Genomic DNA, 16,946 nt, shown 5'->3' with positions numbered 1-16,946 from the left:
AAGAGAACCGACTGTAAGGCTCTTACCAATCTGTGCAGTGTGTGTGCGCTTCACTGTATTCTTGTAGCGTACAGCCTCCTTAATGCGGTCCACCTCTTGCTGATACCGTCTCTTGTCCTTCATAGCTCCTTCCTTTGCCTCTTTCAGTGCACCCTCCAGGGCCTTAACTCTCTCAGCCGTAGCCCGAAGACGTTTTTCCAGTTTAGGAAGCTCACAACGAAGATCTGCATTGTCACGAACCAGCTAGAAGGCAGCGCAGAAAGTGAGAGATTGGCAGTACAATCATGTGACATTAATATTGAAAAATATAACAATGTAAATATTGCATTTTTAGTCTCTTGTAGAGTTTTCCAGACTACAATATATAACATATTTTGGTGTGTTTTTTTTTCTAATATTTTACTCATACAAACATAATACTAGCACCCATTAAAGGAGTACTCTAGCGCCGGGCTGAAAAAAAATGAAAATAAACTTTCACTCACCTTCCTGTGTTCCCCCGGAGCATTGCTACAGCTGATCAGTCCTCCGGTCCGGTCTTCTTCCTTCTTCCTGTGCACGGATCGTCACACGGTGCTCAGCCTATCACCGTCCACAATGATGTCCCGCCTCGGCCGGTGATCGGCTGAGCGTCGTGTGACGAACCGTGCACAGGAAGAAGAAAGAAGATGGGACCGGAGGACCCATCAGCTGTAGCAGTGCTCTGGGGGAAAGCAGGTAGGTGATGAAAGTTTACTTAAATTTTTTTTTCCAGCCCGGGCACAATGGAGGATTAATAGTTGTTGCTAGAGTACTCCTTTAAAGTTTAATAAGTGCCCTTAATAAATTACATTATGAGACAGCAAAACCTAAATGCAATATTCCTACAAATAGGACCATATATATTTCATTGTAAAGCTTGCAAATTTAGGTAAGACTTGATAACATGTATAGAGATGTCCCAAAAAGGCTATGTTCACATGGTGGAATGTCCACATGGAAAATTTCCGTGCAGACATTCCACAGACAGCAGAGCGCCGGCAGGCATAGTGGTGATACTGTTACGCCGAGCGCTCCGGGTCCCCGCTCCTCCCCGGAGCGCTCGCTACACTCTCGCTACTGCAGCGCTCCGGTCAGATCCACTGACCCGGGGCGCTGCGATACCACCTCCAGCCGGGATGCGATTCGCGATGCGGGTGGCGCCCGCTCGCGATGCGCACCCCGGCTCCCGTACCTGACTCGCTCTCCGTCGGTCCTGTCCCGGCGCGCGCGGCCCCGCTCCCTAGGGCGCGCGCGCGCCGGGTCTCTGCGATTTAAAGGGCCACTGCGCCGCTGATTGGCGCAGTGGTTCTAATTAGTGTGTTCACCTGTGCACTCCCTATTTATCCTCACTTCCCCTGCACTCCCTCGCCGGATCTTGTTGCCATTGTGCCAGTGAAAGCGTTTCCTTGTGTGTTCCTAGCCTGTGTTCCAGACCTCCTGCCGTTGCCCCTGACTACGATCCTTGCTGCCTGCCCCGACCTTCTGCTACGTCCGACCTTGCTTCTGTCTACTCCCTTGTACCGCGCCTATCTTCAGCAGTCAGAGAGGTTGAGCCGTTGCTAGTGGATACGACCTGGTCACTACCGCCGCAGCAAGACCATCCCGCTTTGCGGCGGGCTCTGGTGAAAACCAGTAGTGACTTAGAACCGATCCACTAGCACGGTCCACGCCAATCCCTCTCTGGCACAGAGGATCCACCTCCTGCCAGCCGGCATCGTGACAGTAGATCCGGCCATGGATCCCGCTGAAGTTCCTCTGCCAGTTGTCGCCGACCTCACCACGGTGGTCGCCCAGCAGTCACAACAGATAGCGCAACAAGGCCAACAGCTGTCTCAACTGACCGTGATGCTACAGCAGCTACTACCACAGCTTCAGCAATCATCTCCTCCGCCAGCTCCTGCACCTCCTCCGCAGCGAGTGGCCGCTTCTGGCCTACGACTATCCTTGCCGGATAAATTTGATGGGGACTCTAAATTTTGCCGTGGCTTTCTTTCCCAATGTTCCCTGCACTTGGAGATGATGTCGGACCAGTTTCCTACTGAAAGGTCTAAGGTGGCTTTCGTAGTCAGCCTTCTGTCTGGAAAAGCTCTGTCATGGGCCACACCGCTCTGGGACCGCAATGACCCCGTCACTGCCTCTATACACTCCTTCTTCTCGGAAATTCGAAGTGTCTTTGAGGAACCTGCCCGAGCCTCTTCTGCTGAGACTGCCCTGTTGAACCTGGTCCAGGGTAATTCTTCCGTTGGCGAGTACGCCGTACAATTCCGTACTCTTGCTTCAGAACTATCCTGGAATAATGAGGCCCTCTGCGCGACCTTTAAAAAAGGCCTATCCAGCAACATTAAAGATGTTCTGGCCGCACGAGAAATCCCTGCTAACCTACATGAACTCATTCATCTAGCCACTCGCATTGACATGCGTTTTTCCGAAAGGCGTCAGGAGCTCCGCCAGGATATGGACTTTGTTCGCACGAGGCGTTTTTTCTCCCCGGCTCCTCTCTCCTCTGGTCCCCTGCAATCCGTTCCTGTGCCTCCCGCCGTGGAGGCTATGCAGGTCGACCGGTCTCGCCTGACACCTCAAGAGAGGACAAGACGCCGCATGGAGAATCTCTGCCTGTACTGTGCCGGTACCGAACACTTCCTGAAGGATTGTCCTATCCGTCCTCCCCGCCTGGAAAGACGTACGCTGACTCCGCACAAAGGTGAGACAGTCCTTGATGTCAACTCTGCTTCTCCACGTCTTACTGTGCCTGTGCGGATATCTGCCTCTACCTTCTCCTTCTCTACTATGGCCTTCTTGGATTCCGGATCTGCAGGAAATTTTATTTTGGCCTCTCTCGTCAACAGGTTCAACATCCCGGTGACCAGTCTCGCCAGACCCCTCTACATCAATTGTGTTAACAATGAAAGATTGGACTGTACCATACGTTTCCGCACGGAGCCCCTTCTAATGTGCATCGGACCTCATCACGAGAAAATTGAATTTTTGGTCCTCCCCAATTGCACTTCCGAAATTCTCCTTGGACTACCCTGGCTTCAACACCATTCCCCAACCCTGGATTGGTCCACTGGGGAGATCAAGAGTTGGGGCCCCTCTTGTTTCAAGGACTGCCTTAAACCGGTTCCCAGTACCCCTTGCCGTGACTCTGTGGTTCCCCCTGTAACCGGTCTCCCTAAGGCCTATATGGACTTTGCGGATGTTTTTTGCAAAAAACAAGCTGAAACTCTACCTCCTCACAGGCCTTATGATTGTCCTATTGACCTCCTCCCGGGCACTACTCCACCCCGGGGCAGAATTTATCCTCTCTCTGCCCCAGAGACTCTTGCTATGTCTGAGTACATCCAGGAAAATTTAAAAAAGGGCTTTATCCGCAAATCCTCCTCTCCTGCCGGAGCCGGATTTTTCTTTGTGTCCAAAAAAGATGGCTCCCTACGGTCTTAATAAAATCACGGTAAAGAACCGCTACCCCCTACCTCTCATCTCTGAACTCTTTGATCGCCTCCAAGGTGCCCACATCTTTACCAAACTGGACTTAAGAGGTGCTTATAATCTCATCCGCATCAGAGAGGGGGATGAATGGAAAACGGCATTTAACACTAGAGATGGACACTTTGAGTATCTGGTCATGCCCTTTGGCCTGTGCAACGCCCCTGCCGTCTTCCAAGACTTTGTTAATGAAATTTTTCGTGATCTCTTGTACTCCTGTGTTGTTGTATATCTGGACGATATCCTGATTTTTTCTGCCAATCTAGAAGAACACCGCCAGCATGTCCGTATGGTTCTTCAGAGACTTCGTGACAATCAACTTTATGCCAAGATGGAGAAATGTCTGTTTGAATGCCAATCTCTTCCTTTCCTAGGATCCTTGGTCTCTGGCCAGGGACTACAAATGGATCCAGACAAACTCTCTGCCGTCTTAGATTGGCCACGCCCCTCCGGACTCCGTGCTATCCAACGTTTTTTGGGGTTCGCCAATTATTACAGACAATTTATTCCACATTTTTCTACCATTGTGGCTCCTATCGTGGCTTTAACCAAAAAAAATGCCAATCCTAAGTCATGGCCTCCTCAAGCGGAAGACGCCTTTAAACGGCTCAAGTCTGCCTTTTCTTCGGCTCCCGTGCTCTCCAGACCTGACCCATCTAAACCCTTCCTATTGGAGGTTGATGCCTCCTCAGTAGGAGCTGGAGCGGTCCTTCTACAAAAAAATTCTTCTGGGCATGCTGTTACTTGTGTTTTTTTTTCTAGGACCTTCTCTCCGGCGGAGAGGAACTACTCCATCGGGGATCGAGAGCTTCTAGCCATTAAATTAGCACTTGAGGAATGGAGGCATCTGCTGGAGGGATCAAGATTTCCAGTTATTATTTACACCGATCACAAGAACCTCTCCTATCTCCAGTCTGCCCAACGGCTGAATCCTCGCCAGGCCAGGTGGTCTCTGTTCTTTGCCCGATTTAATTTTGAAATTCACTTTCGGCCTGCCGATAAGAACATTAGGGCCGATGCTCTCTCTCGTTCCTCGGATGCCTCGGAAGTAGAACTCTCTCCGCAACACATCATTCCTCCTGACTGCCTGATCTCCACTTCTCCAGCCTCCATCAGGCAAACTCCTCCAGGGAAGACCTTCGTCTCTCCACGCCAACGCCTCGGAATCCTCAAATGGGGTCACTCCTCCCATCTCGCAGGTCATGCGGGCATCAAGAAATCCGTGCAACTCATCTCTCGCTTCTATTGGTGGCCGACTCTGGAGACGGATGTCGTGGACTTTGTGCGAGCCTGCACTGTCTGTGCCCGGGATAAGACTCCTCGCCAGAAGCCCGCTGGTCTTCTTCATCCTCTGCCTGTCCCCGAACAGCCTTGGTCTCTGATTGGTATGGACTTTATTACAGACTTACCCCCATCCCGTGGCAACACTGTTGTTTGGGTGGTCGTTGATCGATTCTCCAAAATGGCACATTTCATCCCTCTTCCTGGTCTTCCTTCAGCGCCTCAGTTGGCAAAACAATTTTTTGTACACATTTTTCATCTTCACGGGTTGCCCACGCAGATCGTCTCGGATAGAGGCGTCCAATTTGTGTCAAAATTCTGGAGGGCTCTCTGTAAACAACTCAAGATTAAATTAAACTTTTCTTCTGCATATCATCCTCAATCCAATGGGCAAGTAGAAAGAATTAACCAGGTCTTGGGTGATTATTTACGACATTTTGTTTCCTCCCGCCAGGATGACTGGGCAGATCTTCTACCATGGGCCGAATTCTCGTATAACTTCAGAGTCTCTGAATCTTCCTCCAAATCCCCATTTTTCGTGGTGTACGGCCGTCACCCTCTTCCCCCCCTCCCTACCCCCTTGCCCTCTGGTTTGCCCGCTGTGGATGAAATATCTCGTGATCTTTCCACCATATGGAAAGAGACCCAAAATTCTCTCTTACAGGCTTCATCACGCATGAAGAAGTTTGCTGATAAGAAAAGAAGAGCTCCCCCCATTTTTTCTCCTGGAGACAAGGTATGGCTCTCCGCTAAATATGTCCGCTTCCGTGTCCCTAGCTACAAGTTGGGACCACGCTATCTTGGTCCTTTCAAAATTTTGTGCCAGATTAATCCTGTCTCTTACAAACTTCTTCTTCCTCCTTCTCTTCGTATTCCTAATGCCTTTCACGTTTCTCTTCTTAAACCACTCATCATCAACCGTTTCTCTCCCAAACTTGTTTCCCCCACTCCTGTTTCCGGCTCCTCGGACATCTTCTCCGTTAAAGAGATACTGGCATCCAAGAAGGTCAGAGGGAAAACTTTTTTTTTAGTTGATTGGGAGGGTTGTGGTCCAGAAGAGAGATCCTGGGAACCTGAGGACAATATCTTAGACAAAAGTCTGCTCCTCAGGTTCTCAGGCTCTAAGAAGAGGGGGAGACCCAAGGGGGGGGTACTGTTACGCCGAGCGCTCCGGGTCCCCGCTCCTCCCCGGAGCGCTCGCTACACTCTCGCTACTGCAGCGCTCCGGTCAGATCCACTGACCCGGGGCGCTGCGATACCACCTCCAGCCGGGATGCGATTCGCGATGCGGGTGGCGCCCGCTCGCGATGCGCACCCCGGCTCCCGTACCTGACTTGCTCTCCGTCGGTCCTGTCCCGGCGCGCGCGGCCCCGCTCCCTAGGGCGCGCGCGCGCCGGGTCTCTGCGATTTAAAGGGCCACTGCGCCGCTGATTGGCGCAGTGGTTCTAATTAGTGTGTTCACCTGTGCACTCCCTATTTATCCTCACTTCCCCTGCACTCCCTCGCCGGATCTTGTTGCCATTGTGCCAGTGAAAGCGTTTCCTTGTGTGTTCCTAGCCTGTGTTCCAGACCTCCTGCCGTTGCCCCTGACTACGATCCTTGCTGCCTGCCCCGACCTTCTGCTACGTCCGACCTTGCTTCTGTCTACTCCCTTGTACCGCGCCTATCTTCAGCAGTCAGAGAGGTTGAGCCGTTGCTAGTGGATACGACCTGGTCACTACCGCCGCAGCAAGACCATCCCGCTTTGCGGCGGGCTCTGGTGAAAACCAGTAGTGACTTAGAACCGATCCACTAGCACGGTCCACGCCAATCCCTCTCTGGCACAGAGGATCCACCTCCTGCCAGCCGGCATCGTGACAGATACCAATGGAGAGGTATGGATCAGAATTTGGAACCTTGTCCTCGCCTTTAACGTGTATTCAAGAATTTTGTACTTAAAAGGGCTCATGGTGGGAAGTAAAAATACAAAAACTGTAATGATGTGCTGCCAAGCTCTTCCTGCTCTCCTTTTGGTGCAATAGGAAATACCTGCTCAGCCAATCACTGAATAAGGTCGGTCATCGCTACGGCCAGTGACTGGCTGCATGGCCATTTCCCCGTAGTGGCAGAACAGCAGGGAACTGTACTGGTAGGGGATTGGTGACAGGTATGTAATTTGTTTTCTTTTTCCTCCCATCCTGAGCCCTTTTAAATATAAATGAATGCCCCAGAACACCCTGTTAATAATAATAAAATAATAATACAAAAAAAAACTGTATATCGGTATCCGAAGCACTATATGTGCAAGAATAACTAACTAGCTATTGGAGACCAGTAAGTTAACTAAAAAGCTACAGCGTAAATTTACAGTGGTTTATAGAGTTCATCATTCACATTTCCCAAAATTGTGGACATAAAGAGTAAATAGAAGAGGCACCAGAGCAATATGAATTATATAGCACCTAGTAAATAATAGCACATAATAACCATAAAGACAACCACTCAATGTAGTATCTCTAATATAAATCTAATCTGAAAATCTGCATCACTGAGCAATATTTCTATCATATAAGGCATTGTAGGCTGGATTTCTTGAAGAACAGCTTAAAGTACTGACAGACACCGAAGTAGTAAAGAGTTGCCTCACATTTTTAGGGTGCGTTCACACTGAGTAATTCAAGAGGAATTTTCTCGAGTAATTCCTCTTGAATTCTCCGCTCCACATTAATGCACATCTCCTCTGCCCATTGACATGTTTTTTCTGCTGTCCTGTTCACACTGCGGAAATTCTTCTAGCAGAATTCCGACGCTGAATTCCTTTCCGCTTGAAGAAAGAACATGCTCATTTTTCAAGCAGAATCCGCAAGAAGAATCCAATAGAAGTCAATGGTGAAAAAACAATTCTGCCCGACATCGGTTTCAAACGGAATTCAAGCGGAATTCGAGTGGAGTTCAAGCGGAATTCAGAAAAGTAGATTAAATAGCCTACTCCTCCATTCCTTTTCATTTCTGCGTGTTAATTCCGCTTGAAGGATAAAATGACAGAAGGCAACAATTTCCTGACCGAAATATTCCTTGTGAATTTCTCTTGAATTCTTCAGTGTGAACGCACCCTTATGGGCAAGTGGCCATGCCAACAATCGGCCAACAATTGTCTTTCCCAACCTCCTCATAAACACAAACGTTTGGCATTGCCGAATGTTCATGTTTACTCTATGAGAAGAAGAGGGGTATACCGAAACATAAAGCTCTGGTGTCTGCTTATCTGTACCAGGACAATAGGGTCAAGGGTTAAAAAATCCAACACTTCTCCAGCGATATCATCTGGAGAGTCGGAATGGCTGCCATACACCTTAGAGAGTCGACATAACCCACCGGTTCAGGGGGTTTGACCGGCCTTATAAATAAAACACATTTTATTTGTTCCCATTCTATGGCAACACTAAGGCAGGAGTATTGATGACGGCCTGCCCATCCACTGCTGACTGACAGCTTTCCCCCATAAGATATAGTGAGAAAGCTGTCTATGAGCTGTCTATTGGACTTTTCCTCACAGCGCTGGTATTGCACTGCAAATAGTAACCTGTATGATCTTTGTAAAACATTAGCACAAATAAGTGACACAATGCATTAAGCAGTCTTTATGCTGCCCTCAGAGAGGAGAGCGGGTTCCCTTTAATCCAGATCCATGTTTCCGTATCCATTGTCTTCTCTAACGGAACTTAGTGAACTCTAACCTGTATTTGAAACATCATTTAATATAACAGTAACAACAGAGAATACAGATCTAGACTGTTTGTCCTTGAGCTCCCTTTGTAGGCTTCTGGGAGATGTGAATTTTGATGCAGCATGTATATGTCACGTGCATTATTACTACGGTATATAGCATGCATGCAGAGCAGTGGCTTAATATACACAAATCAAGAAGCTGGTGAGTTCAGCGGATGCCAGCCAGTGAGTGACCACCACCCCCTGCCTGGAAATATGACCAACATAAAAACAATAAAAGATATAATAAATTACTATAAATACCATTGACTTCTGCAACATCCAACATCCAACAGTTCATTTTTTAAATGAGAAGCAGTCACAGCGTGACACCGTACAGAAACCTAACAAATATCTCTGACCTTCTACTTAATAACTTTTATACAATTTAACAAACCATTCCCAAAAAGGAGATCTTTACTTAGCCCGCATGACTACAGGAGGCCTGTTGTACTATGACCTCATAGTACTTTGGTCCATCACAAAGTGCCTGATGCCCAAAAGATATTTTCTTTTCTTTACCAATGTAAGAATCAGTAAACAAGACTATATAACAGATGACAACTCAAGTTAAAACTATACCACTGAGCTTATATAATAACTAGTGTTAAACTGCAATTGAAACTGCAGCAGTTTACTTTGAAATCCAGAAACACTATCCTCCATGTTTTCAGTCAACTTCATGTTCCAAATGTTTGAGTGCTTAAACCACAAAAAGGGTACAGACTCTTTAAAGGGGTGTCTGTCATAAGGGGGGCTTCCTTTATTAAACTAACTACAGCGCCGAGATGAAACCACTTTATCACTCGAACCGTTATTGAGGTGATGCTTGGCCTCTGATGACAGTAAATCCATGTTTCTGTAATATACTCATGCAAGTGTACTTAAAGGGGTACTCCGCTGCTAGACATCTTATCCCCTATTCAAAGGATAGGGGATAAGATGTCTGATTGCGTGGGTCCCGCTGCTGGGCCTCTCCGCGATCTCTCGCAGCACCCAACGTTTTAAACAAACACTGGGTTCCAGCGTCAGTGGTCATGACGTCACGACCACGCCCCCTCGAGAAATCACGCCAGGCCCCCTCCATTCATGTCTATGGGAGGGGGCGTGACACGCCCCCTCCCATAGACATGAATGGAGGGGGCATGAGCGTGACGCCAAGACCACGGCCTCCAGCTCCGAGCTTTCTGAGTAAAATGTACACAATGTATGTTCTGAACAAAACGCACCGGTGTACCCCTTTAAATAGATCTAAAAAAGCATATACAAAGTTGTTCACTACTCACAACACGTAGTATGATTTCCGGGACCTTTCACATGCTTCAACTGTATCATCAATCCAGAAGTAATACAGAGTAAGGCTGGGTTCACATCACGTTTTCCCCCATAAGGGAGCGCATACGGCAGGGGGGAGCTAAAACCTCGCGCTCCCGTATGCATTTCTATGCGCTCCCGTATGTAATTCATTTCAATGAGCCGGCCGGAGTGAAGTGTTCGGTCGGCTAATTTTTGCACCGTATGCGCTTTTACAACCGGACCTAAAACCGTGGTTGACCACAGTTATAGGTCCGGGGAAAAAGCGCATACAGCGCAAAAATGAGCCGACCAGACCGAACGCTTCACTCCGGCCGGCTCATTGAAATGAATTACATACGGGAGCGCATAGAAATGCATACGGGAGCGTGAGGTTTTAGCTCCCCCCTGACGTATGCGCTCCCGTATGGGAGAAAACGTGAGGTGAACCAACCCTAATACTGTGCAGACAAACCTCCCTTGCTCAAGCATGATTCCCCACACTATTGGGTAAATTTATCAAAACCTGTGCAGAGGTTGCCCAGTTGCCCATAGCAACCAATCAGATTGCTTCTTTCATTTTGCAGAGGCCTTGTAAAAATGAAAGAAGCGAGCTGATTGGTTGCTATGGGCAACTGGGTAACATTTCTTCTGGACAGGTTTTGACAAATCTCCCCCTATGTCTCTGAGTTCCTGTGCTAGTTTTGATGGCACAGACGATCTGTTCCCGTAAAAGATCCCAAATGTATGGTGACCGATCTACCTTACTGTATCACGTAAATGTACATTGCCCCAAACCATGCCTCTGTATGCCATGAGTTTTTCTTCATGGATTTGTATAAAATCGAATAAACACAGAGGTATAGCACTGGGTGTCGTACTAGGGATTTGAGTAAAACAGATCGATATTATGGGCATGTGCATAATCCATTATATTCAGTATAAAGTAATATATTTAACCATCTGTTTCCTCATTCTTCTCATTTCTTATTTTACATGCTGCACATGAAGCAGAACCTGCACCATGCAGAGTTTACCATAAAGTCTGCCTCTACTACAATGACTGGGTGCATTAGGCTATGTTCACACATGCTATCAAGCATCTACAAACCCAATCTGAATTTCCCCACATCGGTAATTTAGTCATTTTATTCTGCCATGAGAAATCCACAAGAGACACCTAGCCACAGCTTGAAAAATGCAATTGTATTAGCACTTTTAGTATTTGGTAAAATCTGCTGACATATGGTCATGGCCATAAATGTTGGCACCCCTGAAATTTTTCTACAAAATGAAGTATTTCTCACAGAAAAGGATTGCAGTAACACATGTTTTGCTATACACATGTTTATTCCCTTTGTATGTATTGGAACTAAACCAAAAAAGGGAGGAAAAAAGCAAATTGGACATAATGTCACACCAAACTCCAAAAAAGGTCTGGACAAAAAATTGGCACCCTTAACTTAATATTTGGTTGCCCACCCTTTCAAAAAAATAACTGAAATCAGTGGCTTCCTATAACCATCAATAAGCTTCTTACACCTCTCAGCCAGAATGTTGGACCACTCTTCCTTTGCAAACTGCTCCAGGTCTCTCTTATTGGAAGGTGCCTTTTCCCAACAGCAATTTTAAGATCTCTCCACAGGTGTTCAATGGGATTTAGATCTGGACTCATTGCTGGCCACTTCAGAACTCTCCAGCGCTTTGTTGCCATCCATTTCTGGGTGCTTTTTGACATATGTTGGAGGTCATTGTCCTGCTGGAAGACCTAAGATCTTGGACGCAAACCCAGCTTTCTGACACTGGGCTGTACAGTGCGACCCAAAATCCATTGGTAATCCTCAGATTTCATGATGCCTTGCACACATTCAAGGCACCCAGTGCCAGAGGCAGCAAAACAACCCCAAAACATCATTGAACCTCCACCACATTTCACTGTAGATACTGTGTTCTTTTCTTTGTAGGCCTCATTCCGTTTTCGGTAAACAGTAGAATGATGTACTTAACCGAAAAGCTCTATCCTGGTCTCATCTGTCCACAAGACGTTTTCCCAGAAGGATTTTGGCTTACTCAAGTTTATTTTGGCAAAATATAGTCTGTTTTTTTTATGTCTCTGTGTCAGCAGTGGGGTCCTCCTGGGTCTCCTGCCATGGTGTTTCATTTCATTTAAATGTCGACGGATAGTTCACGTGGACACTGATGCTCCCTGAGCCTGCAGGACAGCTTGAATATCTTTGAAACTTGTTTGGGGCTGCTTATCCACCATCTGGACTATCCTGTGTTTACACCTTTCATCAATTTTTCTCTTCCGTCCACGCCCAGGGAGATTAGCTACAGTGCCATGGGTTACAAACTTCTTGATAATGTTGCGCACTGTGGACAAAGGCAAATCTAGATCTCTGGAGATGGACTTGTAACCTTGAGATTGTTGATATTTTTCCACAATTTTGGTTCTCAAGTCCTCAGACAGTTCTCTTCTCCTCTTTCTGTTGTCCATGCTTAGTGTGGCACACACAGACACACAATGCAAAGACTAAGTGAACTTCTCTCCTTTTTATCTGCTTTCAGCTGTGATTTTTATATTGCCCACCCCTGTTACTTGCCTCAGGTGAGTTTAAAGGAGCATCACATGTGTCACGATTCGGCTTACGGGTTGTGGATCCGCTGTGTCAGCGAGGGATTGGCGTGGACCGTGCTAGTGGACCGGTTCTAAGAGGCTACTGGTTTTCACCAGAGCCCGCCGCAAAGCGGGATGGTCTTGCTGCGGCAGTAGCAACCAGGTCGTATCCACTAGCAACGGCTCAACCTCACTGACTGCTGAGAAGGCGTGGGACAGAAGGACTAGGCAGAGGCAAGGTCAGACGTAGCAGAAGGTCGGGGGCAGGCGGCAAGGTTCGTAGTCAGGATGGATAGCAGAAGTTCAGGTACACAGGCTTTGGACACACTAAACGCTTTCACTGGCACAAGGCAACAAGATCCGGCAAGGGAGTGCAAGGGAGGAGATCAGATATAGCCAGGGAGCAGGTGGAAGCCAATTAAGCTAATTGGGCCAGGCACCAATCATTGGTGCACTGGCCCTTTAAGTCTCAGAGAGCTGGCGCGCGCGCGCCCTAGAGAGCGGAGCCGCGCGCGCCAGCACATGACAGCAGGGGACCGGGACGGGTAAGTGACCTGGGATGCGATTCGCGAGCGGGCGCGTCCCGCTGTGCGAATCGCATCCCCGACGGCCATGACAGTGCAGCGCTCCCGGTCAGCGGGACTGACCGGGGCGCTGCAGGGAGAAAGACGCCGTGAGCGCTCCGGGGAGGAGCGGGGACCCGGAGCGCTAGGCGTAACAGTACCCCCCCCCTTAGGTCTCCCCTTTTTTTTGTCCGGTAACTGCCTCCCCTGGGATGAGGACACCGGGAAAGAATGGAGGGTTTCCTCAACGGCAGGCAGTACAGCAGGAGTTGGAATGGGGAGGGAGGGCAGAGGGTGAAGCTTGGCACGGGGCAGGGAGACACAAGGACGGGAGCCATGAGGAGGCACAGAGGCTTGCCTGACGGGACTGGGAGGGGGGGAGAGGCACTTCCTGTGGCAGGCAGAGTCCCAGTTCCTGATCTCCCCGGTGGTCCAATCAAGGGTGGGAGAATGAAGCCGGAGCCATGGCAGACCGAGGAGGACCTCAGAGGTACAGCCGGGGAGAACGAAGAGCTCAATCCTCTCGAGGTGGGGTCCAATAGACATCAGGAGGGGTTCTGTGCGGTAACGCACGGTGCAGTCCAATCTGACTCCGTTGACCGCGGAAATGTAGAGCGGCTTGACGAGATGGGTCACTGGGATGCTGAATTTATTCACAAAGGACTCCAATATAAAATTTCCAGAGGCACCAGAGTCCAAGCAGGCCACGGCTGAGAGGGAGGAGTTGGCTGAAGGAGAAATCCGCACGGGCACCGTGAGACGTGGAGAAGCAGACTTAGAACCAAGAGACGCCACACCCACGTGAGCTGGGTGCGTGCGTGCGTTTCCCAGGCGTGGAGGACGGATAGGGCAATCCACCAAGAAATGCTCGGTACTGGCACAGTACAGACAGAGATTTTCTTCTCTACGGCGATTCCTCTCTTCCTGGGTCAGGCGAGACCGATCCACTTGCATGGCCTCCTCGGCGGGAGGCCCAGGCGTAGACTGCAAAGGATGCTGTGGGAGAGGTGCCCAGAGATCTAAGTCTTTTTCCTGGCGGAGCTCTTGGTGTCGCTCAGAAAAACGCATGTCAATGCGGGTAGCCAAATGGATGAGTTCTTGGAGGTTGGCAGGAATCTCTCGTGCGGCCAGCACATCCTTGATGCGACTGGATAGGCCTTTTTTAAAGGTCGCGCAGAGAGCCTCGTTATTCCAGGATAGTTCAGAAGCAAGAGTACGGAATTGTATGGCGTACTCGCCAACGGAAGAATTACCCTGGACCAGGTTCAGCAAGGCAGTCTCAGCAGAAGAGGCTCGGGCAGGTTCCTCAAAGACACTTCGGACTTCAGCGAAGAAGGACTGGACTGTGGCTGTGGCAGGATCATTGCGGTCCCAGAGCGGTGTGGCCCAAGACAAGGCCTTTCCTGAAAGAAGGCTTACTACGAACGCCACCTTAGACCGTTCTGTAGGAAACAAGTCCGACAACATCTCCATATGCAGGGAACACTGAGACAAAAATCCACGGCAGAGTCTGGAGTCCCCATCAAATTTGTCCGGCAGGGACAAGCGGAGGCTAGGAGCGGCCACTCGCTGCGGAGGAGGTGCAGGAGCTGGCGGAGGAGATGGTTGTTGCTGTAGCAGAGGCAGAAGTTGCTGTAATGTGGCGGTCAATTGCGACAGCTGCTGTCCTTGTTGGGCAATTTGCTGCGATTGCTGAGCGACCACCGTGGTAAGGTCAGCGAGACTTGGCAGCGGCACCTCAGCGGGATCCATGGCCGGATCTACTGTCACGATTCGGCTTACGGGTTGTGGATCCGCTGTGTCAGCGAGGGATTGGCGTGGACCGTGCTAGTGGACCGGTTCTAAGAGGCTACTGGTTTTCACCAGAGCCCGCCGCAAAGCGGGATGGTCTTGCTGCGGCAGTAGCAACCAGGTCGTATCCACTAGCAACGGCTCAACCTCACTGACTGCTGAGAAGGCGTGGGACAGAAGGACTAGGCAGAGGCAAGGTCAGACGTAGCAGAAGGTCGGGGGCAGGCGGCAAGGTTCGTAGTCAGGATGGATAGCAGAAGTTCAGGTACACAGGCTTTGGACACACTAAACGCTTTCACTGGCACAAGGCAACAAGATCCGGCAAGGGAGTGCAAGGGAGGAGATCAGATATAGCCAGGGAGCAGGTGGAAGCCAATTAAGCTAATTGGGCCAGGCACCAATCATTGGTGCACTGGCCCTTTAAGTCTCAGAGAGCTGGCGCGCGCGCGCCCTAGAGAGCGGAGCCGCGCGCGCCAGCACATGACAGCAGGGGACCGGGACGGGTAAGTGACCTGGGATGCGATTCGCGAGCGGGCGCGTCCCGCTGTGCGAATCGCATCCCCGACGGCCATGACAGTGCAGCGCTCCCGGTCAGCGGGACTGACCGGGGCGCTGCAGGGAGAAAGACGCCGTGAGCGCTCCGGGGAGGAGCGGGGACCCGGAGCGCTAGGCGTAACAACATGCTTGAAACTATCTTATTTTTCAACAATTTTGAAAGGGTGCCAATAATTTTGTCCAGCCCATTTTTGGGGTTTGGTGTGACATTATGTCCAATTTACTTTTTTTCCTCCCTTTTTTTGTTTAGTTCCAATACACACAAAGGGAATGAACATGTGTATAGCAAAACATGTGTTACTGCAATCCTTTTCTGTGAGAAATACTTCATCTTCTAGAAAAATGTCATGGGTGCCAACATTTACGGCCATGGTCATATAATACCCATGGTCAACTTTTATACAAATGTGTACCAGTTCTTGTGATACTTGTGCATTGCCATGCGAATGAGATGTGATGAGCTGCAGAAAGAAAGTTCTATTTATACTTTCTAACCCAGTGGACCCCAACCCAGACCTCAAGGCCCATCAACATTCCGTTTTTTTTATTCCATTGGAACAGGACAGGGAAAATTCAAATCCTGGACTGTTAGTGGGCCTTGAGGAGGGGGTTGGGGACCACCATAATTTAAAACTGGGTGATAGGTGAGGAGCAGCATGCCGAGCCCTGCAAGCCTTCACTAACACCACATGTCATAAGTTTTGTCCGAGCTGCTACCCTGACTCCATGTCAGCTGCAAACATCAAGAAGTAAGAATTCCATCAGAGCTTGGGAAATGGATGAACCCTTGTAAGCATAATGGGGGAGATTTATCAAAACCTGTGCAGAGGAAGAGTGGTGCAGTTGCCCATAGCAACCAATCAGATTGCTTCTTTCATTTTCCACAGGCCTCTTTAGAGGCCTGTGGAAAATGAAAGAAGCAATCTGATTGGTTGCTATGGGCAACTGCACCACTCTTCCTCTGCACGGGTTTTGATAAATCTTCCCCAATATCCTTGCCATAAGGGGAGAGGTACAAGCATAGCTAGATGATGATCCATCCATTGCGTTACACAGCAGTACTGAAAAGCTGAGATACAGGGGTGATAGAGGCCAGCGGACCTGGAGTTAGGGAAACATCTCTTAATATCTTTCAGTACCTTGGAAACCCAGTCATCCAGCTAAATGGAAGGCAGCAAGGAGGGAATGGGGGATACAAATGGGAGTCATTGAAAAAGAGATTGCTTACTTCTATACCAAGCGTGCAAACCCAAAAAAGCAGAATGGGAAACAAACAGAAATGATGGATGCAGGGTGATGATAATGCACTTATAATGGAGACAGATACTGCAGAGAATGCTGACTAAATATAGCAATATAATTTCAATTATTCATTGAATTTATATTGAGATGGTAGCTGGAAAGAGTCCAGGAAGGCAATTAAGCCAAAAGAAAAGGAGTAGCAGCCTTTTATTCAGATTCTACAAAATATTAGATTAACAAAGCACATACAGTAAAAGTCAAAGACAGGACTGTACTATACAGTGGTCCCTCAAGTTACAATATTAATTGGTTCCAGGATGACCATTGTATGTTGAAACCATTGTATGTTG

General features: G+C 48.8%; 1 protein-coding gene across 5 annotated transcripts in view; it reads right to left on the bottom strand.

The window, feature by feature from the left end:
* The window catches only part of KIF5A (kinesin family member 5A), a 158,867-nt gene that overhangs the window by 21,221 nt on the left and 120,700 nt on the right, over positions 1–16,946 (bottom strand). For 4 of the 5 annotated variants that reach the window (XM_056562563.1, XM_056562564.1, XM_056562565.1 and 1 more), the window contains exons 24-25: positions 16,494–16,514; positions 27–243 (exon numbers count right to left, since the gene is read on the bottom strand). In XM_056562563.1, coding sequence (XP_056418538.1) covers positions 27–243; positions 16,494–16,514 — 238 coding nt within the window. The remainder of the gene's footprint in view (positions 1–26; positions 244–16,493; positions 16,515–16,946) is intronic. The other variant, XM_056562568.1, reaches the window with a different exon arrangement.

This window comes from Hyla sarda, chromosome 2, assembly GCF_029499605.1.
Source record: "Hyla sarda isolate aHylSar1 chromosome 2, aHylSar1.hap1, whole genome shotgun sequence".
NCBI classification, from domain to species: domain Eukaryota; kingdom Metazoa; phylum Chordata; class Amphibia; order Anura; family Hylidae; genus Hyla; species Hyla sarda.
Note: the sequence above shows the minus strand (reverse complement) of the source record. Positions and strands in the feature narration are given on the sequence as shown.